The 27,414-nt window shown below is 40.8% G+C and overlaps 1 protein-coding gene across 1 annotated transcript in view; it reads right to left on the bottom strand.

Annotated features, from left to right (window-relative positions):
• Window positions 1-22,431, bottom strand: part of ltk (leukocyte receptor tyrosine kinase) — an 87,750-nt gene extending 65,319 nt beyond the window's left edge. The window contains 1 exon segment of the mRNA XM_084045745.1: window positions 22,227-22,431. Within this exon segment, the coding sequence (XP_083901871.1) occupies window positions 22,227-22,281 (55 nt within the window). The 5' untranslated portion in view covers window positions 22,282-22,431.
• Between the last annotated feature and the right edge of the window lie 4,983 nt (window positions 22,432-27,414).

Genomic DNA, 27,414 nt, shown 5'->3' with positions numbered 1-27,414 from the left:
CCTCCTCTTAACTACTTTTCATTCTACTCCCCTGAACTGCGATTCTCCACTCACCCATCAAATACCATCCATCACACTTTCCCTCCTTTCCCTATTACCTGATTGCCACGCCCACATTCCCATCAATAGGCCTCATTCCCCTCAACCTATCAGACCCGGCCATTCCTGCATTCCTTGTTTCTTGTTACTTGTTCCCTAATCAACGCCCCTGTGTACTGTATAAAAGCTCTGTCCTCAGTCAGTCAGTAGGCCGCTCATGTTGATATCAGCCTGCATTGCTTGTTATGTTACTTGCTTATTCCGTGTATCCTGCCTGTAACCGTGCCTTTGTGTTCCTGTATTTCTGGCCCGACTGGAGCATTACATTTGGCTTATCCCCTGAATTCCCGTCTACTCTGTCCTGCATTTGGGTCCTGCTAAAACACCACTGACAAGACTGACTTACTGTGTAAGCAGAGGGATGCTGATGTCTTAGGTGTTGAAGGAATGTGGTTGACTGGAGCTGGTGCAGCTGAGGTAGTGGATGCGCTGTACGGCATCATTCAGAATTTCGGCATTTATTTAGCAGACCTTATACTGAGCCATATAAAAAGTACAGAATCGACTTTGTCAAGTGCAGATGCAAAGACAGTTCCAGGCAAAGTAGAAGGTAAACTTGTTTCCTCCCCTCAGCTCCTCTGTCCTAAACTTTCAGGTGGTAAGGAAGTGACTGAGTGATGGGGAAAATGTAGCTTATTCAAATGTTTCCAGAAACCTTCTGGAGAGAACTTAAAGAAAACCATGATGCTAATGAAGACTGCCAAAGAATTCTTCTGAGCCTCTGTTGAGCTTTTTATACATAGAGTGAAGCTTTGTCAACCAGCCTGCCTAACAACGTTCTGATCCACTCCTAGACATCATCCTGTCACGGTTCTTATCCTTCAGTCCACCACACATGACAGCAGAATAGACCAAAGGCGGCCTTAATTTGACACATCTGGTGAAAGCTCGTCAGCATCAGGTACAGAACGTATAAGGACAGACGGATGAGGACAGATGGTGGCTTAGAACATTGGAAACAGTGATGTTGGACACCGAGAGAGAGAAAGAAAGAGCCAGGAAATCACATTCCTTACAGCCTAAACATGTGTCACACGCGCACACACACACACACACACACACACACACACACACACACACACACACACACACACACACACACACACACACACACACACACACACACACACACACATACACACACACACACACACACACACACACACACACACACACACACACACACACACACACACACACACACACACACACAGCTATTCAAAATGTACACAAAAGTAATTCCTGCACATTCAGACAAACTTCAAAAGCAAAGCCTTCGATACTCAATGTGAATTGTTTATCCATGGGGTCATGGTGTGAGTTATCTTCTCAATTAAGTTAAATTGTGGCGGGCAGTGCCTGTGGCGGGCTGGCATATATGCCCAAATATGGACTGGACATGCCAGACATCAGCACAAATCAGCAATAATGCCCATATATGGACTGGACATGCATGCCAACCTCAGCACAAATCAGGGTTACTTGTAGGAAAGAACGTAGTGTAGGTGCTACTGGGGGGGTGCACATTCCTGCGCACGCTGGTGCTACAGAATAAGGACAAAGTTTCATAACTCAATAATATTTATGCCAAATATCTCAATAGCGTTAAAGATCGCTCAGCCCCAGTGCACGCTCTCCTGTAAGGGTATAAGGCTTGTGACAGGTTTTCCATCATGTACTGTACAGTACATGATGGAAAACCCAACTATCAATATAATGGCACTGTCGTATATATATTTTTTACGTTTAGTTTCGGTGATATGCCTAGACTGAACGGGTCTGGCGGAGTCCCTGCAAATCATAACGCAATAACCTTAGCCAAGCTGATAAACAAACTTGTTGGCATTGTTATAAAATCTGCTTAGCTGTTCTAAAAGAATAAGCATCGCTTCACTAATTGGCAACATGAAAGTCCTAGACGGTTTTTAATATAAATTTCACTCCAAGAATAATTTCTACAATAAAGTAGTTCCTGACTGCCTGCACAAACAAGGAAGTTGCTATGCAAATGCAGGGAAGGTCCCAAAAGATGATTTGTCTAAACACCGGTTGCGCAGTAATACTGATGTCATGCAGTCACAGATGTGTGTTTAAGAGCATTTTACGATGGCTTCGAACGCAGCTCAGCCAATGCTAATCACGGATTGGAACTATCTGTTTTATAAAATTGCTTACATGTGGCACATTAAACATCTCACCTCTATGACTCACTATGCTTGGGGTATTTGCTCTTGTCCACAAAATACTCACTGACAAAGTAATATTCCATAATACTTTCTGGTAACACTAAACAACTACAAATCCAGGCAAGAGTTGTGTACAGACTTGGCAGAGTGACACATCACAGAGCAGAGAATAACATGAGCACTGCTAGTAGGTAAATGCAGTGGCCCTCAAACATTTTCATGTCAAGGGCCCTCAAATCGATAATTTGGCCACGGACCATCATCTGAAAATATTTTGTGTAAGGGACCCCCATAAGATTTGTATATAAAACATTCTTCCACAAATTTTCAAGGTTTTTCAAAATCTCATCTCTACAAGCACACAATGCATTGGTTGTGAGCTCTCAGATTGTACATTTTCAAATAGCTTAAGTATTTAAGGGTGCAGCGGTGGCCTATTAAGGTTAGAGAATCGCTTTGTAACCGAGGCTCATGCAATCCCCCGGACCGTCAGAAAAGATCTGGGTCGGGAAGTGAATGGCCACCACTCACCCCTCCCTAGACACTGCTGAAGTGCCCTTGAGTAAGGCACTGAACCTCCAGCTGCTCCAGGGGAGCTGCTCAGTGGCCAACAGTATAAAACTGTGGTTGTACTGGGCAGTTCCCAATGCTTCCCATGTTTTAACGTGAGTGTGCAGGGTCTTGCTGTAAAAGAGCACTAGTGCTCAGGCAGCTCAGCACCTTCCCTGGTTAAACTGATTTGAACGCTATATTAAACTGTGGGTACCCCCTGGAACCCCCTCAAGAACTCCTGGGGGTCCTTGGACCACACTTTTAGAAACACTATGTTAAGGGATGTTAAAACTAAATATTTGACTGAAGTGTAAATGTCTAAATCTGAGGATGCATACTCATAAATTAGGCTAGGAATCATATCACAGTGACAGTAGTGGAAATGATGCAAAATGTTAATATGACGGCACAGTACCACTATAATGTACACACAACTGCTCAGTGTTAATGTAGCCTATCCATTGGTTACATTTGTACAAGAGTTTTTTAACATGGAACTATACCAGCACTAATACTATACTTCTGTAGTGTGCACTCTGATGATTCACACAGTGAATCATACACAAATAGGGTTGTGCAGTTAAGAGTGCATTAGGCTTGGCCAACAGCCACACAGACACAGCACAGGATCAGTGGCTACGCTTGGCTGCCTTACAACAAGAGGACATTAGCAATGATGTCCCGACTGCCACAAAATAACTACAAAAAATAACATTTCTACAGACACGTACAATTGTTCCTCATCCCAAAATACTTCCAGTACTGCAGTAAGTAATTTTCTCGGTGTCCGTGCCCATTATACTGGCATGGTTGTGCTTCACGCACTCAAGTGCTACAGTAGATGCCAACTGAGTTTAACAGACCAACATTTCGGGCCAATGCCTTCATCTGCGTCTCCTAATGAATGACTGAAGGCATGGGCCCAAAACACGGCCTATGAAACTCATTTCGACATCTAGCACTTGAGAGCAGGTGGGATTTCTTTTCTCTTCTAATTAGTAGTATTAGCCTATTTATCCAGAATTCTGCACCTCGTTAGACATGTATAGCTACAGTTAACAACTGCTTGCTGCCAAACTTGCGAATTTACGGACTGTTCTTGGAGGTTCACTGCAGGTCTGTAACCATCAATTATCTTCTTTAAATTCTAATCTAAACAAATTATAATCGACTAAATCAATTAGTCTGAACCAATTAAGCCCTATTATATCGTACAACAGTGTCCCATGAAAATAATTTAGCTTATCTACAAGCTCACAATGTGTCGCATCAAGACAAAAACAAGACAAGAACAAAAAGTTCAATTCAATGAATTTATTCAAATCTATATTTGTTTATATAAAAGATTAAATCGATTACTTTGATTAACTGTTGCGTCCCTGGTTCACTGAACAGCATGTGAAGCTGTCCAGTACTGTCCCACCCAAAAAGCACAAGCACACAAAGCTTCCAATCTTCCAAACTATGTTGGGTATGTTGGTCGTGACTAGTATCAAAACAAACTGAATTCTTTCACTCACAGATCAATCATCTTCTATTTACTGAGGTCAAAAAAACGAAAGCTTTTCAGCCACAAGCCAGCATCAGTATAATCGAAACCAGCAGACATGGCATTTTATGGAAAGGATCTCTTGTAAAACCACTACGCCAGTTAAAAACAAGGATTTGTGAACATAAAAGCAGCATGAGGAATAAACATGAAGAATCCCTGATAGCCAGCCCAAGATGTATGTTCTCTTAACCCTATTGACCGGTGTTCCCCAGCAGCCTATCCTTGGCTCCCTTTTTGCCTCTATCTATACCAATTCTCTTCACTGAATATAGCCGATCTACACTTCGCCGATTTTACACTTCTTTTCAATCTAGGTCATATACAGTGTCAATGAATGTTATTCCTTATGTTTTGGTATACTTTGTTTTATACTTATGTATGTGAAACTACATTTTTTGGAAGTGGAATGTATGACTCTTTTGTTTTAGTTTTAGTTATAAAAGATGTATATGAAGTATGTTCTGTTCCCGGCTCTCTATTCATTGCCTTTCAGCTTGTGACGCTTGTCATCGTTTTGCTGATTGTTGTCATTATCTCACTAAAGCCCCGCTCCATTAGTATGAGTGGGCGCTTGTGGCCACTTCATTCATAGACAAACCTATGTAATTATGTATTCTATTTTCTTTGCCAGGTTGGACCTCACCGATTTTCTATAAAATGCAATTTCTGCTGGTTTTAAATACACAGATTACCGGCTTATAGCTGGAATGCGATCGTTGTTTGCCCTCGATAAACAGAAGCTATTTGAACCATAAGCACTGGTATTGTCTTTGTCCAATCTGGTTTATGTATTATGCTGTTTTGTTTTTCTTTGTGTTTCTCCTAACCTTTTGCAGCTCAGCTGTCGTGTTAGTGGTTCTGTTTTTTTATTTAGTTGCATTAGAGTGTACCCCATCCCAACAAAAGGCTGATGCCTCTTTCCAGGCTGTTATTGTCAATAATAAATGTTCTTAATAACCTGCCTGGCAAATAAAGGTAACATTGATCAAATAAACTCAATGCTAATTAGGTTTAACTTAGACACTTGTTCCATACCAAAGTACTGTATAATATCTCATTCATCAATATCATTCGACCAGGCAAATCATCAAATGACCACAAAACCCAATGGAAAAATATCAAGATTTTAAATAAAGTGAGAACAGCCAAAACTTCTTACTACAAGAAATTATGTAGGAATATTAAAGATCCTTGAGTGGTAGGAAAATATTTTCTTATACAGTACTATGTATCGTCCCAACAAAGAGTCAGCTAGTTTGAATATTTTCATGAAGTAACTCCTCAAAGGGTGTATTCGTAGTGATATGGTTTGGACAATATTAAAGCTGACTTATAACACTGGCGCAAATCCACCTTACTGTCTTCCCGGGGTTCACAATGGAAATGAAAGAAACATTATCAAACACTGAAGAAAACTACAGTACGTGGGGTAAAATAAGTACTCCCATGTGTTTGAAGCAGGAAATAACTCATTGGGCTCAGAAAACTTGGGTCCAATGGTTGACTTGCTTTTCAAAACAACTGGGCTTAATCTACTTATCAACTTGACAGAAGCTATGCAAGGCCACATGTATCTAATCCAGTGTGAATGTCCATGTAATGTTCAAATATCACATTTGACTTGAAAGAATAAAGCTAGCTGATGTTAAAACACTTATGTTCGACCTTGAACGTGGACCAACTGTCTCCCTGTGAGGCTGCACTGTGCTGGTCTGAGACAGAATGGAGCCGCGCTAAAACCGAGACAATCTGAGCTCTGGACCAGAGAGATTTTCTGCTGACATCAGAGACACACCAGTGCACATGTGCATGGCCATGCACATATGTGCACACTGGACACAAACAGACGCAACCACGCACACACATCCCTGAAAAACAGATGAAATGTCTGTTTCACATTTCAGCGTACACAGCTAATTCTGGCCACACTGTGTCTACAGTAAAATCCTCAGTATTCATTTAACTCTGACAGTGTGCAAATGGAACCAGTGGACCTGTGTGTCATGGAACCAAATATGTACACTCTCTGAGTTAAATGAACACTCTGATTTGACTGTGTATATGTACTGTACAGACTCTAACATCACCCCCATTCTTGGTTTTCTATGTTTAATAAACATAATGAAACTAATAGGTAAACGGTTCTACCGCCACCTTCCAAAGATGTAGCTGTAACAGTTTATTTTTCTGCCTTTTAGGGACAATAAATGCACTCTTCAGGAGACTTGTCAAATAATATGTAGATTATAGTGTGTGAAGACATGTAATGACATTGGAATTGCCAATGCTTGCTCATTTCAACGTTTAAAAAGTTGCTTGCTGATAGACCACAGACAGCATCATTCTTCAAAAATAGCTGAATAATTCAAGCTAAATGTTTGTAGGTAAAAATGAGCTCAAACTAAAATAAAATCTTCAAAATATAAGTCAAGACTTATTTCTACTGTACTTCGCAGCACGACTGTTTCGTTCAACAAAAAAATCATTTTAACCTTAATAAGTATCACCCATGTTTTATGGTGTGGCTCAGAAAGTAGCAAGACGTCAACAAATGGGTCTGTCTGTTTGTGGGTTTATCTGCCCAAGGCTAATCTCGCAAAACGCTGGATTGAACAATCAATCCAGCGTGCAATTTCTTGTGCACAATGACAGTAGGCCAAGAAAGTACCTCTACCTCCACACATCTTTGTCATTTTCTGAAATATTTAACTTTAATTTTATAATGGAAGTGAATGGCAGTCGAATTGAGCTGAAACCTTGCCCAAATATGATACATCATAGATGACTGTCATCACATACTGCCCACATGAAGTCTGAAATACACGGAAGAAAATACAAGCTGAAGTTCATAAAACAGTAAAAATACAAACTGGAATGGCATTAGTTTTTTACTAATGCATTACTCAAATGTTTCCCCTTAATAATCTTTTTTTTTAATTCTGACATTGGGTTCGTTTGACACTGTTTTGTTACTCATCTGGGTTCACGCTCAGAACTACCTTAAGGCAGTGTCGCATCAACACCTTTTTCAGTTGAAAATACACTATTGTATATTATTTTTGTCAAGTGACATAGTCATCCAACGATGTATACATTGGCTAAGTCTTAGTAATTTACTCCATTTTCATTGTACTGTTTGCACTGTGTATAAATGTTGCAATTTTGAAAAATAAAACTTGATATTGTACTGTATATACTGTATATACAGCTCATATTGAACAAAGCATATATGCTTTGTTCAATTTGAGCCTAGTTTGAAGCAGAATCATCTAATTTGTTGAAAGGTACACGTGTAGCACTGGACACAGCCAAAATCCATCTGTGCTTTTATTCTACTGCTTCCTGCACTTTCAATAAAAGTTCATGCTATTGTTCTTTTATTCTATCCTCTAAATTCAATTTCCTCTCCGTAATTGATAGAGTTCAGTCTAATGTACTTTATCATGAATTCATATTGTCAGTCATTTGCCATGATATAAAGGTTAATAGTACATATTGTTTTCAACACCAGCTGCTGACGAAAGCAAACTGACAGCACAGAAACCAAGATATCAAGTTACAGTAAGATAACATTGTCCTTATCTTGCTCCTAAAATCTACTGTGGGCCTACAGTAAGTACAAAATGTGTGTAAAAGTACAAGAACAAAAGAAGAGGCAGTCTGCAATAGATTAAGCTTTGAACTATTTCTGAACTGTATTGGGAACAGTGAGGAGTGATTGGTACTGTAAAGGCAGATTTGTCAGGGAGCACTGTGTCACCCTGCCTGCTTCAGGAGGTTTTCCTAGAAGTCTGGTATCTAGGTTAGACACAGAAAGAAATGCAGCTTGAAGCTCGATAATCTCTCTCCCAGAGGGTGTAGCAAATTGCGGTTACGCAACTTATGTGTAACCAGGTTGTTTATCAAAAACATCTGTAGGTAAACAAACAAGCAATGTTGTTGGAGATAAACACCAATACCACTGAAACAACAATGTACAAATTGAATCTATAAACGGCACACAAAAATGTTGACGCCAACAAGTATTCTTATTTTGTCCATCATGACTTAATGATCATTACTCACGTCTGAACGGTACTGTAACTGAAAACAAGGAAACAAATAATTGATATAATGTTCAGTGTTGATTTTGTTAAGCATAGCATTCCTCAAAACATTTCTGTCTTTTGTCGTTTTGGTTTTCTGAAGATTCAAAAGAACACTAGTGGCAAAATACCCACCAGGGTGGTGTTTTTATTTATTTAAGAACGCCGAAGAAAAACGCAGACTTTTAGCAACACATCAATCATATTTACTACACACTTTTAAAACATGTATCTTGGAACAAATGTTATACTGAGGTTCTTTCTCACACCATCCACACAGATCACATGCACAAACACACATCTGTTCTCATTAAGGTCTCACAGGTCTGTCCAAAAGACACACAGACTACCACTAAAACAATACAAACACCCGTCTTAAATTAAGTCCCAGGGCCACACACTGCTACAGCCAGCCACAAAGAGACAGACCCACACGTACAGTACACAGTAAAATCCTCAGTGTTCATTTAACTCTGAGAGTGTGCAAATGGACCAAGTGGACCCCTAAGGGTCATATTTGTACACTGTGTTGTGTATGTGTTAACAATTGTATTGTGAACAGTGCACACACATATGGTAAACCACTGTACTGCTCCTACAGCATACCTGCACGACTCCACCACAATTACAACAATTTTCTTTTTTTAGTATGGATAAAATTGCTAAACATTTTGGGACTTATTATGGTTGCGGACACCCTTCATAAATTACTGGTAATAATCCAAGTAAAGCTGGATTTTGCTTTGGGTTCAGTTACAGCAATGTGTACTGCAATGTGCACAATGTGTACAGTACTTATATGCTGTTAGGTAAAGCCTGTCTTTACATTCATGTGTAGTAGACTAAAGGACTATCGTATACTGTATGCAGGTGGTGTGTAATTCATCTGTTCTAACAATGTGAATATTATAGAACCAACAAGATTGAGTACATCTTGTGACTATGACACAATCTCCTTCTTTTCTATGTGTTGTGTTGGTCTGGTCTGGTCTGGTCTCTCTTTCAACAGAGAACTACGACCACCGACCTGAGTGTTGTTTATCTCCCATAAGCTCACGTAATAAACTTCTAATTTAGAAATACTCAAGTGTGCGCTCGGGTGGTGCGCTCAGGCATGGCGGGTGGGGCGTGGCATTTTTACTAGGTTAACCTTTCAAATTCAGTCTCACCCTTCTACTGTAAGTTCTGTAGGCTACACAATGTGCAAATCAATAATTGACTTTCGCTCGGACATGCACCATTCAGCACCATGGACAGCATAAGGGTCAGAGAGCAGAAGAGAGAGAAATACGTTTATTTTATTCACTATGGGGATTTTACAGAAAAACGTTCTTCTTTCTCATCATTAATCATTAAGCTACGGCCTGTTCCAGTTATAATGCCCATTTCAGTTGAAACAAATTTAACATGGGGGCTTCCTGTCTTAACAAGTAATTTGAAAGCTTTCCCTGTTTGGCACTAATGGGCCTTAAAAAATGATTGACAGGTTGTACAGTTGGACACACCTTTCCATTGCAGTCAAGTCCATGAAATGGGAGGAATAATAATCCAACGCCCGATTGTTCTACTGCAATCTACTCAAGAAGGAGCAGTACAGTCAAGAAGACAAACCAAAATTAACCTGAATGAGCCATGCATTTCACCCGATGAAAATGCATACAGATACAGTACCATTACAAGAGACTGCGTCCTTGCTAAGCAGTAGGTTCCATGGAGATACCCGGTACCTCGGTTGCATTTTTGTTTTTCTTTTTCTTTAGATATTCTTTTGGCTTTTATGCCTTTTATTGATAGAATTTAGTGGAGACAGACAGGAAACAGGGAGAGAAGAGACGGGGAGTGACACGCAACAAAGGTGGTCGGAAACGGGACTCGAGCCTGTGGCGCGCAGTCAGCCTGCATTAGAGCCAAAGTGCCCGGACCGCTGGCCCCTGTTTTCTTTTTGGGGTGGAGGATGGTATTATTTTTTTGTCAACCATTTCAAACGCTGGATTTTTCCTTGAAACGTATTGTAACAAACATATTCATATTGACCAGGGAGCCAAGCTATGGCAGCTGCCACATCTTGTCATACCCAATTGACACCGGAAAGGTGCCAGGAAGGAGTCGTTGCCATCTGTATACTCAGACCCTGCTTGTTCATATTCAGAGCATTAGGATAACATTGGATATTGAACCACTTTTAGGACCATAAATAAAACAACACTGAGGAAAACTGCAAACTAAATCAACTGGAAAACTAAATGTAGCCATTTAAAATTTGATTTTCATACAGTATTGGACACAATTCTTCCTTTCCTAGCAAGCCATAATGACCCTCAATATATTTTATGATAGTTTACATGTCAAGGGGGCATTTTCAACCTGCCAACCCACGGACCTGTAAAACGCCAAGATATACAAACGCATGAAGAAGACTATAATATTCTCTGGCTGATATAGTACAGCACTCTTTGTATTTTTGTATTTTTCATGCTCCATCAAAATAATGGCCAGTCTGTCAACCATCACTCAATAAATAAGGCCTGTCTAGTGGACACATCTAAATGTATATTACTCCATGTGAGGAGCTGAAGTAGGAGGATTTATCATCTCTTCTGATCCACCAGATGCGAGCTACAAACAGTCAACAAGTGTTATATTGTACCAATTGACAATCTCCTTTGAGGTGTACTCAGCCTATCGAGGTAAGAGGCAGGGAGCTCTTGCCAGGTCTCGATGTCGAGGTAGAGTAGGGGAAGATGTTCATTGCTTTAGTGACAGAGCATCTCCTATATCGTGCTTCTCGTGAGGACCAGCCTACAGCCAGGCATGTCTGAGACCAAATATGTGGATGGTTGTTGTGGCCATAAAACGTCCATCTCTCTCCAGACACCCTTCTGAAGACCCATTCATGTGCAGTGAATCAGGCTTTTGGCATTTCCAAAAGAATTAAGCCCCATAACTCAATTTATAATTTAATTGGTTGCAGCTTGGCTGGAATTAGATGGTATACCGTAAGCAAGCCCTCCCTCTGCCCCTTGGTTTTACTTTTCAAAAAGGTAGACCTACAGCTTGATTTTTGTTTGTAGACAATGACATCCTGTCTGTTTTTATCCTTTCTGACCGGTTGTTTAAATCGGTCATAACAAATATTGACCCAAGGTGACTAAGTGCAATGTACCACACATAATAAAGTACCTTTAGTGTATATATACACTACAATGAGGGGTTATATTGACTAAGAGTTTAGAGTGATGATTGAGATGAATTACTTTAATTAATTAATTTACTGTACTGTATAGATCAATTATATATCAATCTGATTATTTTTACTTATTTTTCAACTCAGAAGTCCATTGCCGCTGACAAACTGTATAGAATAGAATAGAACAGAATAGAATAGAATAGAATAAAGTAACTTTGCATAGCATTTATTAGTTATGTGTGTCTATGTTCTCGGTTTTATGAGAGAGGACCGCAATGGAAATGAGTCTCTGACTTTACTGTGTTTTTATCCTCAATTGTCTTTTTGCCCCTCAATTGTGTGATGGTTTCTACTTTCTAGCAAATTGTCATTGAGTGGACTCCTGTAGTCCCAATCACAGAACAGTTTCTTATACAGTACACACAGTATGAATATAATAGTACGGAGCATGGTAAGCTGCAGTGCTGACTCAGGTATGCAATGTCTTGCTCAAGGGCATGTGATTAGTATGGTGGACATAAACAATACCATTTGCCCATTGCTATACTGTACCAGCTGTTCTCTGGCCTACATGTCATAGCTCAAATACACCCTTTGTGTGCTGTTGACTGATTTGAAATTGGCTATGTAACCTCAAAGCCATTAGCCATCCTTGTTGAAGCATCATTCTACAGTCTACAAACTCATTAAAATGTATGAAACTAAATTCCATTTCATACTGCATGTACATTTGAGGATTAACCAAGAGTATCTACTTCATTATGTGCTGCGTGTCTTAAATGAGAGAAGTGCAATTTAAAAGTCCAAGAGGGGCAGCGGGTTATGAACAGTGTTGCATCAATTAAGCCAGGAATTTTCTCTGTACTTAAAATAAACCTCTATTGATCCTCCCATGGGGAAATTCAGCTTTACATCTAGGAGCAAGGGTACAGTAACATAAGGAGTAGTTTCTACTCAGCAGCCTACTTAAGTATGATTCTATTCTATCTAGCAGATTGCGTCTTTATTTTCATTTGAAGCTTTCCCTGATTGGCGCTAATGGGCCTTCAAGAATGATGGACAGGTTGTACAGTCGGACACACCTTTCCATTGTAGTTAAGTTCATGGAATGGGAGGAAGAACAATCAAGCGCCCGATTGTTCCGCTGCAATCGACTCAAGGAGGAGCAGTACAGTCAAGACAAACCGTCACAGGCACTATTATTAGCAACAGGAAAAAGTAAACCATCAATTACATTTGACAAGAAGCCCTATCTTGCATCCAGCACAAATCTGTGCAAAGTGCAGCGTAATTGTCATTTCTGGTTTACAACTGTCATTTTCATGCCAAGCGGCCTCATTGTGTGAGTGCCAAATGAACTTGTGCCCATCTGTGCATGGCGTGTTTGTCTTAAAATGAGGTGTGGTCAGCTGCATTGCTGGTGCATTGCTATCTAGAGTAAGAAAAGTCAGAAAGTGCAAAGTGATTGTGCCTTTGACCAGCTCTGATCTGGTCAAAAGTCTAGTGCAGTTCCCCAGTACAGTATTTCTGTGCTATTTAAAGAGTGCATTAGATAGTAGATTGAATTATAGTATAGGCGGGTTCACAACACGCACACTGCTTGCAATCAAAATCCATCTGAATTTAACACAATGCTCACATTCAGCATGGTAGAAGACATTACTGAGAGAAAGAGCATTGAGGTTGAAGAAGTAATTCATGATCTGTGCCAACTTATCTATATACTGAATCGGGCGAGTGCCTGTTTGCCAAGCTGGGAGGCACCAAAAACCTAAATTGTTTTTAGGATCAGAAACAGAAGATGTTTTGCAAAGCACTTGATTTGAGCTTTTACTGTATTTATCATTATTTTTATTAATACGAGTATGCTAATAAGAATAAGAATCAGTTGAAAAATAGCTGCTACTGTGCGTCTTTGAACAGAGACGAGGAAAGCTGTGAGAGAAGAGAGAGAGAGAGAGAGAGAGAGAGAGAGAGAGAGAGAGAGAGAGAGAGAGAGAGAGAGAGAGAGAGAGAGAGAGAAATGTAAGTGGTTTAAATAAAGAATTTACAGCAACTGTAACTAAAAGGATGAGCATGTGATCATTAAGTTGATATGCCAAGATACCATCTTGGCATGTCACGGTCATTGAGGGGCCGTGGTCCACCTCCTGTCTCCACTAGCATTATTCGGTAAGCGTAGAGCTTTAACTTACATCACATTATTGTGCTCCCGTAGATAGTTGTGGGCTTTCACTTTCAGCAGAAGAAATTCAGTGTGAGTCCCCACATCCTCAGGTAATTCTACAACAGAACCACCAAGAGCTTTCTGACAGGCTTGCATCACCAGGTTTAGTAACTCTAAACCTGGTACGAGGTACAATATTATCCTGATGCTTACAGGGCTGCCAACCCTCCTTGATTCTGCAGGAGTCTCCTTGATTTGGTATCAAACTCCTAAAATTCACCAGAACACAGGAAATCTAGGCTACTCTGTTGAAAAGTTTCTAGGGGAGTACCCCCAGGCCCCCGCTTGGGGTGTGTGGTCAGTGCATGCAATCATACAGAAATGTCAAGTACTGAATGGTTATTATTAAAGATGGGTCTTTAATTGCTTCAGTCATCAAATCAATTTCTGTAGGCATACTTTTAGCTTTTTAATGGATGAAATTTCAATTCCCCCGCTTGGGGAGTCTGGTCACTAATGATAATAATAAACTCCTTGATTCTCACAGTCGGATGTTGGCAGGCCTGCACTAGATACAGATTCCATATGGAACTCACAGCACTGAACAACATACCGTAGGTTACCATACAGTAGAATACTCAACTAGTTGTGACTTACTGCACAGTAACATACGCACAAGACACGGCCACACACATTCAGTGAAAGATGAATGAACTATGCAAGAGTAAAGCACAAAACTGAGCCTCCATAAAAAGCTTGGGTGTTTGGAGTTGATATTTGCAATGAAGTTGCACAACGTTAACTATGTGCGTCATGTCAACCATGGCAGTTGGAATCTACATAATACAGAAAAGTCTAAATGTATACAGGAGAAGACACTATACACCACTGTTGCGGCCATAGCCAGGCTTCCAACTGCAATTTCTGAACAGTTTCCACCTGGTTACCGTCACACTTTTGCGCTGAACCAGCCTGTCACCAGACTGTCCTGAGGACACAAGCCACCACACAGGATAATCTTTCTGTGTATGTACTGTATGACTGCAGTATAGTACTGTATATCATGCTCTTCATGTATATATTTTACACTGCTCATATTGACATATCTGACCTATTCTTCTGTTTCTTTCTTTTGCTATTTCTTCCCTCCGTTCTGGAAACTGCAAATGATGGGAGCTTGCACGACGAATAATTTCACCTACGCTTTTACACCTGTAAACCTGTGATGTGACAATAAAGCCAAGTTGAGTTGAAAATGATAGTGCCTTTAATAAATTGCAATTTTTTTTGTGTGAAAGACGTATTGTATTTCAAGCTACTACTATTCTTCACCATATGTGAGGGAAGGTCACTGAATGAGAAGTGTGTTTTTTAAATATACATGTGGATTTCAGTCAGGTCGTCAACAGGTTCTTGCTTCAGTCAGCTTCTTGTTGAAAACACTTTGGCACACAGATGTTGGAAAATCCGAAGGACAAAGCCAAAGATGTGGATTCCTCACAAACATCACATTATCACGCCATCTCCTGCCTTTTAATGACTCTGTAGATCCATCTATTATGTAAGCCATTACAAAATAAGCAACTATTACAGTAAAAGTCCTCAATCGCTTCTCAGTTATTATTTCTGTTGATGGGGGTTCCATTTTTATAAGACTTGTGAGGAATGTTTTGGGATGATCACACCGAGATGCATCGCTACAGGCACAGACGCTTCCAGAACACCTTGGAAAAACAGCACATCGGGCAAAAACAGCTTGGTGTGCCTGTGGAGCAGACCTGCGTGCATAACCGTGTGATTAAATTATGAATCACGCCGGAGGGGTTGATTCAAGTAGAGGTTGAGTCTTGAGTCTAATGTTAAACTTTCATCTGTATTTTACCGTCATCAATCAAAACAGGAAGGAGCGGTACAACTCTTCACCTTGTGCTGAAAAGATTACATTATTCTAACTTTTTTGTGCGTCTTAAACCACTAGAAAAATGTGCCACAAGAAAGGAGCCATAGGAAAACAAGGGGTTTAGCTGGTGACGTGTTTCTAGCGACACATCTCATGTGTGAAAACACACATACACACACACAAACATGTGCACATGCACACACACATTATCACTGTCACGACTACATTCTTTAGCCCTGTTGAGTGCCTTCCCACACGTCCTTGACATTTGGAGGACCCTAGGACACAAAGGTGGAGAACAAATCAAAGCCGATGAAACCATGAGTGCATGGAATCCATAGTCCATAGAGTGCTCTTATTCCATTTTTATTTCCTGTCAGTACAACTCAGGAAATGAGTTTTCTTTCATGATATGTCAAGTACTCTGTGATACACTGTTCCATTTGATCTAATGAAATACAGCAATGACATATCGACCCACTGGCACCATCTGTGGTACGATGTTATGTTCCTGCGATCTTGCATGACCTTCATTCTACAGAACGTTTGTTTTTGGGGGAGTTTGATCACTTTGGATGACTAATTACTCATTAAGATAAGAATTCCAATTAAGAAAAACCATTACTGTAGATTCATATTCCATCTGTGCATTTTTAGCTGCCATTGGGGAGGGAAAGGGTCTTCTGGGATTTACAAGACATTGTCTTGTGCTACAAGTAGTGGTGTTGTTCTTGTATCAAAGCTACTTTATCGGGGGAAGATGCCACATACATGGTAAAAGGAATCTTGGGCTTGACGTGTCGGGGCAGTTTGTACACAACCTAAAATCTGTCCGGTTTCATATGGTGTGAGTCTGTTATACATCATTACCTGGAAGACATTAGGTTTGAGGGAGAGAACAAATAAACTCCCGGGCGAGAGGACTGGCGACCACCGTCTGTATTTAGCTCTGAATGGACACTATGGATCACCGTAAAATGTGATGCTCTCCATTTAACCGTGATGTACTGTAAGTAGTAGTAGAAGTAACAGTGAAAGCTGTTACTTAATTGCTTGAAAAACTACTGCAGTACATTGTCAGCAGGTACTACATAGAGTATGTACTATGAGTACCCGGCAGAGTCCTTAGTGCAGTCTACGACGTAAGAACTATGACGTCATATTAATGATGACAGAGATCTCCATATATGGGCATAAAAGTGACACACACACACACACACACACACACACACACACACATACAGATACACAAACATTCCTGGATTTTATCTAATTATATAAACGACAAGTTACTTCCGCACGCCGCTGACGCTATAGCCACAGCTCTGTAATCGAGTAAGGCTTGAGCCGAACAGAGCCGAAACAACACGAGCGGCCGCCATTGAACTCTGCCCATCTCCTCCACAACAACACACACGCAGCTCCTTCGCTTCAACCCCCCCCCCCCCCTTCTTACGTACCTCCTTTGTTCCACCCAGGCCGTTACTTTCACTTCACTCATGTCTCCATCACAATATGTCCGTCCTTCACGTGCCATGCACACCCCAAACACAAAAACACACGGCGACGGCCACAGTACAGCACCATAGCACGCTGGCAAATCTGGTAAACAAACCAGCCTAGGTTCATGACACCAAAGGACTCGACAGTGATGTCATCATTATGCAACCCGGAAGTACAAATACCAAGGATACGTCAGTGATGTCAGTCGGGTTGCCACGTTCATGCCAGGTTTTCAAAAACAAGCGACAGAAACAAGCAAACCGTGCATGAAAAAAAAAAAAACAGCCGAAGGGGTCAGCCATGTTCCAGGGGGGTCCCCGGGGGTCCCAACACTCACAGGGGGTCGGCGGACCACCAGGGGGTCCGCGGACCACCAAGTTAAAAATAAATATTAACATTTTTTCCCAATTTTTTTTTTTTCTTTTCCTTTTGGACAGTTTTGCTCCGGCGATTTCGGTACCCCAATATACACGCGCCCACGCTGGGCCCCGTGCGCGGCTGGGGTTGAGGGGGGCGTAGCCCCCCGAAACTCTAGTATATAATATAGATCCAGATAGAGGTTCAGCTTCATGCACACTTGCACTTGCACACATGCACTTTATGTCTGTGTGTATAAAAGATGTTCTGTCCTGGAATTGGATGATACTGTAGCAGCTTAATGAAACCGTCAGTTCCTCATTTTGAACACAACCTTAAACACCTGTGCTCGTGCCTTCACGGAGTTCACGCATACAAAATCAAGAGCTGAAAGTAATAAATCCGCTGTAAACCATGTTTGACTGGTCTCATATGTCGACAGGTCAGACATATGCATGCCGCACTGCAGCATGATCATCTGTCAGTCAAGCTGCAGGGCCAGCGCTTTGATCTGCAACGTCTCTCTGATCATCGACTGGGGGTAGAACATTCTAGCTCTCCACCTACACCTGAGGAAGTCACCTCAGAACATAGTTCAGCATCTGTGCTGAATCACAAACAAGAGGAGAACCACCCGAACACTAGGGCACCATGTCTCCTCAGTGACACATGGGATGGATTTCTGGTCAGTGGATAAGGAAATAGCACTATCACAAAATCTATATACTATGTCGGGCAGAAACCTGTTATCTCAATAATACATGTTCTAACTTTTTGTGTTCTTTCGTAAATTAATACCCTACTTGATCCTACAGTGTCACGCAAAACTATCAAAAGTAGCAGATCCGCAAGCTCGAATCACTGAGGATTTTACTGTATAATAACTGATAGTAAGTGAGACGTCACACGCCCCTTGGAAAACCAACAGTATGTACAGTAGAAGTCAGAGGTCTGCACCCCATGCAAAGTATGTTGCTGTGATGTACAGTAACTATATGAACAAGACGGAACACTTTTAGCTGCTACTGTACTTGCTGTCTTGGGTACTCTACTATAACCAGGTGCATAATAGCTATTCTGAATCCCGTGTTGCGTTTGAGGTCAGGACCAATCAACTTACCCCCTTCAACCAACCTTTTCTGTTTGAAAATGAGGGTTCAAACTACATTCAAGAACTTGGTTCACTTCCAAGAAAAACATTAAGCAGTGCACGCACGGTAGCAGCCGTCGTTTGATCCCGGAGTGACTCCGATGCCTAAATACAGCCAGCAGAATTAAATTGGTCTAAATCACATTTAACAGAATGTAAACACTGGAGCTGCATGTGTTTATCCAGAGATATTTCACTGTATCAACTCTAAGGTCCACATCAAATGAAATATAATCTCTGACCTGATGAACTGATGCTCTGGATTAGCTTTAGTCCAGTATTACATGACTGTATATACAGAATGCTGTTACAGTATGTTCAAAAACTGTTGATGTAGTCAGGCACCCCTTTTCACGCTGATACTGTAGACACACACTGGAAGATGTTAAGAGGTGTGAGCCAAAGAATTTGAACAAATCAGAGCAAATCAAATCAAAGCCTTGGGCAGAAATGATGGAGGGCTATGCCTTTCGAATGCTGGTGCTCTTGACAGCTTTAATATAAAAGACTAGCTCATAGTAGCACAATAAAAAACAAGCCTTTGCTTGTTTTGTAAATGTTCCACAAGCCATGGCGTGTTTTTTTATCATGTACTATGTGCTATGAAGGAGCCATAACGTTTAAAGTTTTTTTTTTTTTACTTTCTAAAGAGTGAATTTTTAATCCTTTTTTGATAGTGTCAGTTGAGAGAGACAAGAAATGCAGAGAGAGAGAATACAGCAAATTGTACGGCCGGCCGGGAATCGAACCGAAGACTTACTGATATGGGCATTTTGCGCTCATAAGCTACTGTATGTGCCTAACCACTTGGCTATCAGGACGCCCTGGAATGTGGCCCATATTGACTTCTTGACTGTACATCTTGATTACACAGCTCAGTCATTCAATAAGCGGTTCAGTGGTTTCTGTATGAACTAATGATATTTACCGAAGCACCGAAGCAAACCAGGTTTAGAGTCTGTATTCAGGCATGGCAACATCTTACAACAATTCAATCATACTAAAAGCTAAAGTCAAAACCCGAACCAGACCAAGAGTCATAATGTTGAATTTCAAATTGCGATTCAAGGATGTACTGTCATTCTTGTGGTTTCTTTTGCTTTAATCCAACATACTGTATGCACACACACACGCACGCACGCACGCACGCACGCACGCACGCACGCACGCACGCACGCACGCACGCACGCACACACACACACACACACACACACACACACACACACACACACACACACACACACACGCAACTTGATGATATTGGCATGCAGCACCTAGTATGATAAAGTATAAATCAGGCTTAAGGGAGGAACTGCATATCAGTTTATGCACAATTATAATTCACATTAAAACCATTTTAATTGAGTTGCTATGTTAATTAATACACATTTCTGTGTTGCCACTGCTGTTGTACCCTACTGGATCACCTGCCAGTGAGGAGCCCCCAATCGGGGGGGTGTAGGGCTTCCGTCCTACTCCTCCAGTTCAGCATTCCCCACTGACAGGCGATGCCCCAGAACATAGTACATGCAGTGACAAAGATCACCCTCCCTGACTGGTTTTGGTTGAACTTGTGCAGCACTTTGGTCAACTACGGTTGTTTTTAAATGTGCTATATAAATAAAGTTTGATTGATTGACTGATTGATTGAATATATACAGTATGTATATATTTGCATTGAATTGCAGTGCACTTAGCCAGCAGGTCAACATTATCTCAGCACAGGAGGCTGAACCTGGTTCTGAAAAAGTACATACAGGGTGAAATGAGCCACTAGAGGGAGCAACCAGCTACAAATGTGTGCAAAAAGAGAAAATTCATGCTACTGTATATATCAGTAAAGTTGAGATTTTTAACAGAACCGATGTCTTTCACTATAGCCTGGCCAAATGCATTGATTTTCTTTGATTTATTTACACTAGAATTGCCAACATGTGCCACCAGAAGGCTGCTGTCAACAATCTTGCTCTAAAACAGAAGCGTGGAATTTAAACACATTTGGGGAATCAGTGCATGCTCTGAATACCAAATCTCCTGTCTGAGATGAAATAATGGATTCCATATGAATACAAGCTAGAGTAGTCAGAATGATACTAATATGAAGTTATGGTGAATCCAAGAGAGTTCCTCATAATTTCCATGTCATGTCCAGATGTTCAATGTCTCTGTGGTTTAATTTAGTAGCCCTAATACCTAATTTATACTTTGTCATGCATTGAGTATAAATTAAGCTCAAGAGCATTGCTCCATCCATTTATATGACATACAAGAATACTATTTCTCTCCTTTTTTCTTCATCCAAGAATACATATGGAACTAATCGAAAAACAAAACCAACTCTATAGCAGCTGAGTTATGGTACAAGGTCGAGTAATAAGTGACATTAAGAATTACATAATGTGCTGTAAATTACATTTTCCCTCTCATATGGGACTTTGAAGCACATACATAATTCTGTCATTCATGCAGTTCTTTTCATAGTCTGCTACCACAAAATGTGTGGGAGGTGGGTAGACTTCATTCTAAATCATTACTGTATTTATAATTACAGGGACCTTCTGCGTATACTTGTATATCTTTTCTCTTATTATTGAGCTATTTTATTTAGATACTGTTTGGTTAATATTCTGTATGAGTCAAATTCGTTTTATTTTATGAATATGCAGCAGTGCAAATGAATGATGGAGGGCCTATTTAACTGAGATTAGGTTTAATGTCTTAATTAAAGCAAGCACAATATTCAGTCTTATAGGCTACTCATAGGCTAATGCGGAATATGGACAGTGGTGTAGTAGGCCTACATTTACTCAAGTACTGTACTTACAGTAAGTGCAATTTTGAGATACTTTTACTTTACTGGTGTATTTCCAATTTTCAGTACTTTTACTTCTACTCCACTACATCTCAGAGGCAAATATTGTAGGCCTACACTATAATTATTTGTTAACTTGAGTTACTAGTTACTTTGCAGATATAGTTTATTATATTATAAAACGTACATTAACCACTTTAACCCTATTTTATACCAAGGCTATTTGAAAATAGCCGATCTACAAGCTCAAAACCATGTGAGCTTGTAGATCTGTTATTTTCAAACATTTGAGTACTTTTACTTTTGGTACATAATGGTACATTTTGATGCCAATACTTTTGTACTTTTACTCAAGTAACATTTTGAACACAGGCCTTTTACTTGTTACAGAGTATTTTTATATTGTGGCATTGCTACTTTTACTTAAGTAAAATATCTGAGTACTTCTTCCACCGCTGCACAGAAACAGCACGGCTGTGTTAATTAATTAATTGGAGAACACATTCAGCATTCAGTGTAATTGATTCATACTTCAATGAAACATAGGGGGCGGGGGTGTGAAAGGAAGAAACAACTTTTAGTGAAGTTGAACATTTGCTCTTGGTGAAAATGAAGCCAAAAAAATCATATGTCATTAACAGAATAATGTAGCCGACATTAAATAATTGCTACTTACTTATTAAAACGATGGTCGCAAAATGTATACTTTTGTGCCTTTTTACATTATCCATGGCTCTTGTCGGAAGAATCCTGGCCAGAAGTGTCCGTGAATAGTTTTGCCACCTTTACGTCTTCATTAATTATGTTCAGTAGAGAAGTACAGCCGAATGTAAAACAGCTAACAGTCCCACACGCGTCTCCCGTCGATGTAGATGTAGATGTAGGATACTTATTTCACTGTCGCACTCAGACACACTGCTGCTGCTGTAACGCATTCCGCTGATGCTGATGCTGCAACCTCAGGACAACTGACGACAAACTCCCTCTCTCTCTCTCTCTCTCTCTCTCTCTCTCTTTCTCTCTCTCTCTCTCTCTCCCCTCCTTCTCTCTCCCTCCCCCTCTCCCCCCCTCATTCTCTCTCCCTCCAGCCCCGTTCTCTTTCTCCTCCATTTCTCTCTCCCTCCTCCCCTCTCTCTCCCCCCTTTCTCTATCTCTCCATGCTCTCTATCTCTCTCTCTCCCCCTATCTCTCTCCCCCTATCTCTCTCTCTCTCTCTCTCTCTCTCTCTCTCTCTCTCTCTCTCTCTCTCTCTCTCTCTCTCTCTCTCTCTCTCTCTCTCATATTTTTCTTGCTCCTTCAATTCTGAGTCACCACACCATAGGCTACATGCAGACACTTGGTCCTAAAGACATTCATTTTCTCTCATTGGCTATAACCTCACTTTAGGAATACAAAAATAAAATAAAAATATCTGAAAAAAAAGAGTTGACCAACACTTTTGCTCCCTGAACCAAAGCTGGCATTTATATAATATATATTTGTAGCCTACACAACACAAAGCTACTTTAATTGTGTAATGTAAAAAAGAAAAGAAAAAGACCAAACTATAAAACACATTTTTAAAGGCTATTTATTTCTAATGTAAAACTGTACTGCTAGAGCAGTGGTAAACAAGTGCAATATTAATTGAGTATGCTATGATCTACAAAGTTGATCCCATTGGAGCAGCTGCCAAATGTCCCAACCCCAAACATAATAGAAAGAAACAACAATAGCCCCAAAACATCCCTGCTTTCAACATCCATATGCTTGCCATGTGTTCTTAGCTTTCTGCACACCTCCACACTGATGCTGGTTTCCTTCCTTTGATGAGATCAAAGCAGCTATACCAGCCTCACACTAATGATGAGGGAAAACAGAGGTAGCCTACTGTAAAGTACTGCTGCATCGATGGATTAACCACTTAAAACCTATAAGCCGTCCCTATTCTGGGCATGAATTATGACCTGTCCAAAAGACCTGTCCAAAAGACATAAGCTAATTTAGGTAAAATTGCATAGGCTTACAAAGGAGAGCAGGCCCCCGAGAAGGGGCGTAGCCGATCAACAAGCTCAGGCACTGTGTGGAGTTTGCATGTTCTCTCCGTGTCCCCTAGTGTAGGTACCCTCACAAAAACATGCAGTAATCCTGGTCTCTATACTGCCTCCCCCTGGTCAGCCGGGGCGCCTTATGGAGGGGAAAGGAACTGGTTGGAATAACGTGTTCCTTCCACGCGCTACATCCTACCGGGGAAACTCCCCCCTGTCAGGTTATAAGAAGCGGCCTGCATACTCCTCATGCATTGAAGGAAGCATGAGCTCAGTTAAGGGCTCTCCCCAGGCTGGCAGAGGGAGAGTAGTGCCCAGGATTATATATAAACTTTATTACAGGCTCGTGGCCCACAGGGTAGAACGATACATCACATTTAAAAAAGAGAGGAAGAAAAAAGATAGAGAATACAGATCTATTACCCATCCCCACAGATCATAGTCTTTGAATACAGTTCATTCAATAAAAAATATTTTTTTACCGATGAAATCATCACAAAAGGAAAGAAAACAATAAAACTAAGAGAGGCACTCACGCCAGCGTCCTCTTATCGTAGAAGTGTAACTGACAGAACTACGTCCAGGGTCCGTCAACAGACCATTCAAGGAGCAATCCAGTCTGCACATGAATTTGTAGGTCAGGTTCCTCAGCAGAGCCAAGAAGGTGGTTAGACCCAGAGTAGAGTACAAAAGAGCTCACTGGCTCTTGTGCTCCTCGGCTTCTTTAACATAATTCTTAGACAGTCATTATAGGCTACTTGCAGTTTGCGTAAGCTCTCCTTCTTATATTTCACCCACAATGGGGCTGTATATAGAGGGGTACAATATGCTCTAAACAGATTTACCTTAACCTCAGTAGTACAGTGGTGGAATTTCCTAACCAAAATATTTGCTTGTACATATAGCATTCTCCTCTGTCTAGACATATCCTCATCATCCTCTAGGGTGTCAGTAATAATATGCCCAAGATATTTTGTACTTTTAGACACACACATAGCTTGACCAGCCAGGAAAAAGGCAGGGAACTTGAGTTCCAGGTCATCCCTTGTTCTACATATCAGGACCATGCTCTTCTTAGCATTATATTTAATATCAAAGTCCACACCATAATTAGAACAGATGTTGAGCAGCAGTTGGAACCTATATCTATATCAGTCTATGGTTGGAACCCACTGCTACAAGGGGAAAGTATGGTAAGGTCATCCGCATACATAAAATGATTCAAAAGTGTATCACCAATCATACAGCCTGTTCTGCACCCTCCCAGCTGCTTTGACAGTCCATCCATATATACATTAAAGAGGGCGGGGGATAAAATCCCCCCCTTTTTGACACCATTACCCACCCGAAAGGGGGTGGATAATGTGCTCCCCCATTTTACCTGCATTTTTTGGTTAGCATACCAGTAGACAAGGATCCGAATTAGGCTTCTAGGCACACCCCTAAGCTTGAGCTTATTAAAGAGCTTGAAATGATGTATGCGGTCAAAGGCTCTCGACGCATCAATGAAACCAACAAGCATAGTAGAGCCCTGCCTTCTATATGTCTCCACTGCTTCTTTAAGAGTATAGATACATTGGTCTGTACTATGCTTAGGCTTAAAGCCAAACTGATTGTCAGTGGTGGTTATATATACACTTAATCTGTCAAGGAGTAGTTTTTCTATGATTTTGGACAGTATACTAGCAATAGCTAGTTTTATCTATACTTCCAACTTTCCCAGCCTTGTCCTTTATTACAGGGACCAGAACAACAGACAGCATGGAGTCAGGTGCCATGAGTCAACAACCCAGAGAAGCAGATAGACAGCAACACTGCCAATCTGGGGCCAGCTAACTTTAAGTGCTCAGCTGTAATATTGTCAAGACCACTGGCTTTTTTATCATTAAGTTGCCTAATAACATCAAAAACCTCTTGGGTGTTAAAAACGGTGCTTTCTTCTTCTTCTATTTTGCCTACATGATAAGGCTCACCTTTAACACAATTAAACAGGGTTTCATAATGCTGCCTCCAGAGGTCAGCGATTCCTACTGGGTCAGTGGCCCCCTCTACATTACATGGGAGCCCTGCATTAGCCCTGTTAAGGCACTTTACCTCTTTCCAAAAGTTAGTGATGTCATTATTAAGCAGTTACAGCTTAGGCAATTGGCACTGGATGAAAAAATGAGTAACAAAATCGTGGGATTAAAAAATTAAAGAAAACAAAATAAAACAAGCTCAGGCACGAGGGGGGGGGGCAAGTATAGACCCTTGGGGGACTCCGGTTAACAAATTATAGGGTTGAAGTGGTTAAAGGACCATAATCAGGGCCAGATGAACCCTCTGTGGGGCCCGGGGCTACAACCTGGTTCAGTGCCCACCGGGACTGGATTATGTACGTGGAGTGAGCAGTGCTTCCGGCGCATTTACACACCGATGTAGCGCTATTTCGGCAGCCCCGGACAATATTTCAGGGGCATTAATTGCAATACTGCGTTCTTTCTTTATGGTGCCCCTGACGTGATGCCCTGGTCCACAGCTCCTAAAGCCCGTGCATTAAGCCTGCATGGGCCTGAACATACTGCCATCAGTAGATATCATTGCCTAGTCACAGTTTTGGTTATATCGTACATAAACATGGACAATTTCCCATTAACGGCTTTATTATTGGATTTCATGTCATTACATTTTCTCGATACTTATTAAACTGTCACTGAACGTAGGCCTGCTTGAATAGTAACTGAGTCAATGTTGGCTAAACTCATCATTGCACATCAAATAAGTCATGGATGACTTTTCCAATCGATCCTTGCTTTAAAATGCATTATAACACAACAATAATTGACACGGTATAACATCAAGTATACTGTGAGTCGGAGTCAAGAATACAAGAACACTCGCCCCAAAATACGCTCACTCCTAGTCCTGGTCCAATCCGGCGACCTCGGAACGGTCGCCACCAGTTATTCCTAAATGTAACCTCAGTAAAACTATGCCTAAAAACCTTATTCCTAAACGTAACGTCAGTGAAACTATGCCTAAATCTGGCCTTATTCCTAAATTTAACCTCAGAAAAATTATGCCTACCTTAACTTATTCCTAACCTTAATATCAGCGAGCGGTCTGCGAAAAAAATGGGGGCGAGCGTGTTTTGGGGCGAACGTTCAGTCAATGAGCTAAACATGCCAGACCACCAGTATGACCCTTTAATGTCTGTTAGAACATCTCCTTCCAGGGCGTGCCGGTAGCTGACCGGAGTGTTGACCACATACTTAAGTGATCGGCAGGCAGTAGACATACACGCACACCAATGTCCATGGACTAGAAAGCTGATGACATTAATTGGATGTGACCTACTTACGGTATGTGGCCTAACAGACAGCACTACAACTATGTCCTCCACTCCACCCATCACAATGTCACAATGTCACAACTGACATAATCATAAATAACTGAGTCGCAAAATAAATGCACATAAATGACAGCAAAGGGAAAAAATAAAAAGAGAACACCCTGTCCATTGATACGGTATATGACAAAAATCCTTTATGTGTATGTGTGTGTGTGTGTGTGTGTGTGTGTGTGTGTGTGTGCGCGTGCGCGCGCGTGCGTGCGTGCGTGTGTGTGTGCGCGTGCGTGCATGTATGTGTGTGTGTATGTATGTATATATATATACACATATATATATATATATATATATATATATATATATATATATATATATATATATATATATATATATATATATATATATATATATATATATATATATATACACACACACACACACACACACACACACTTGTTATTCTGTTACTCTGTTGTTGTTGCCCTGCGTTTGTTCTGTACCTTATTTTA

The sequence above is a fragment of the Gymnoscopelus microlampas genome, assembly GCF_963454915.1.
Source record: "Gymnoscopelus microlampas genome assembly, chromosome: 20".
NCBI classification, from domain to species: Eukaryota; Metazoa; Chordata; class Actinopteri; order Myctophiformes; family Myctophidae; genus Gymnoscopelus; species Gymnoscopelus microlampas.
This window is presented reverse-complemented; position numbering and strand designations above follow the sequence as displayed.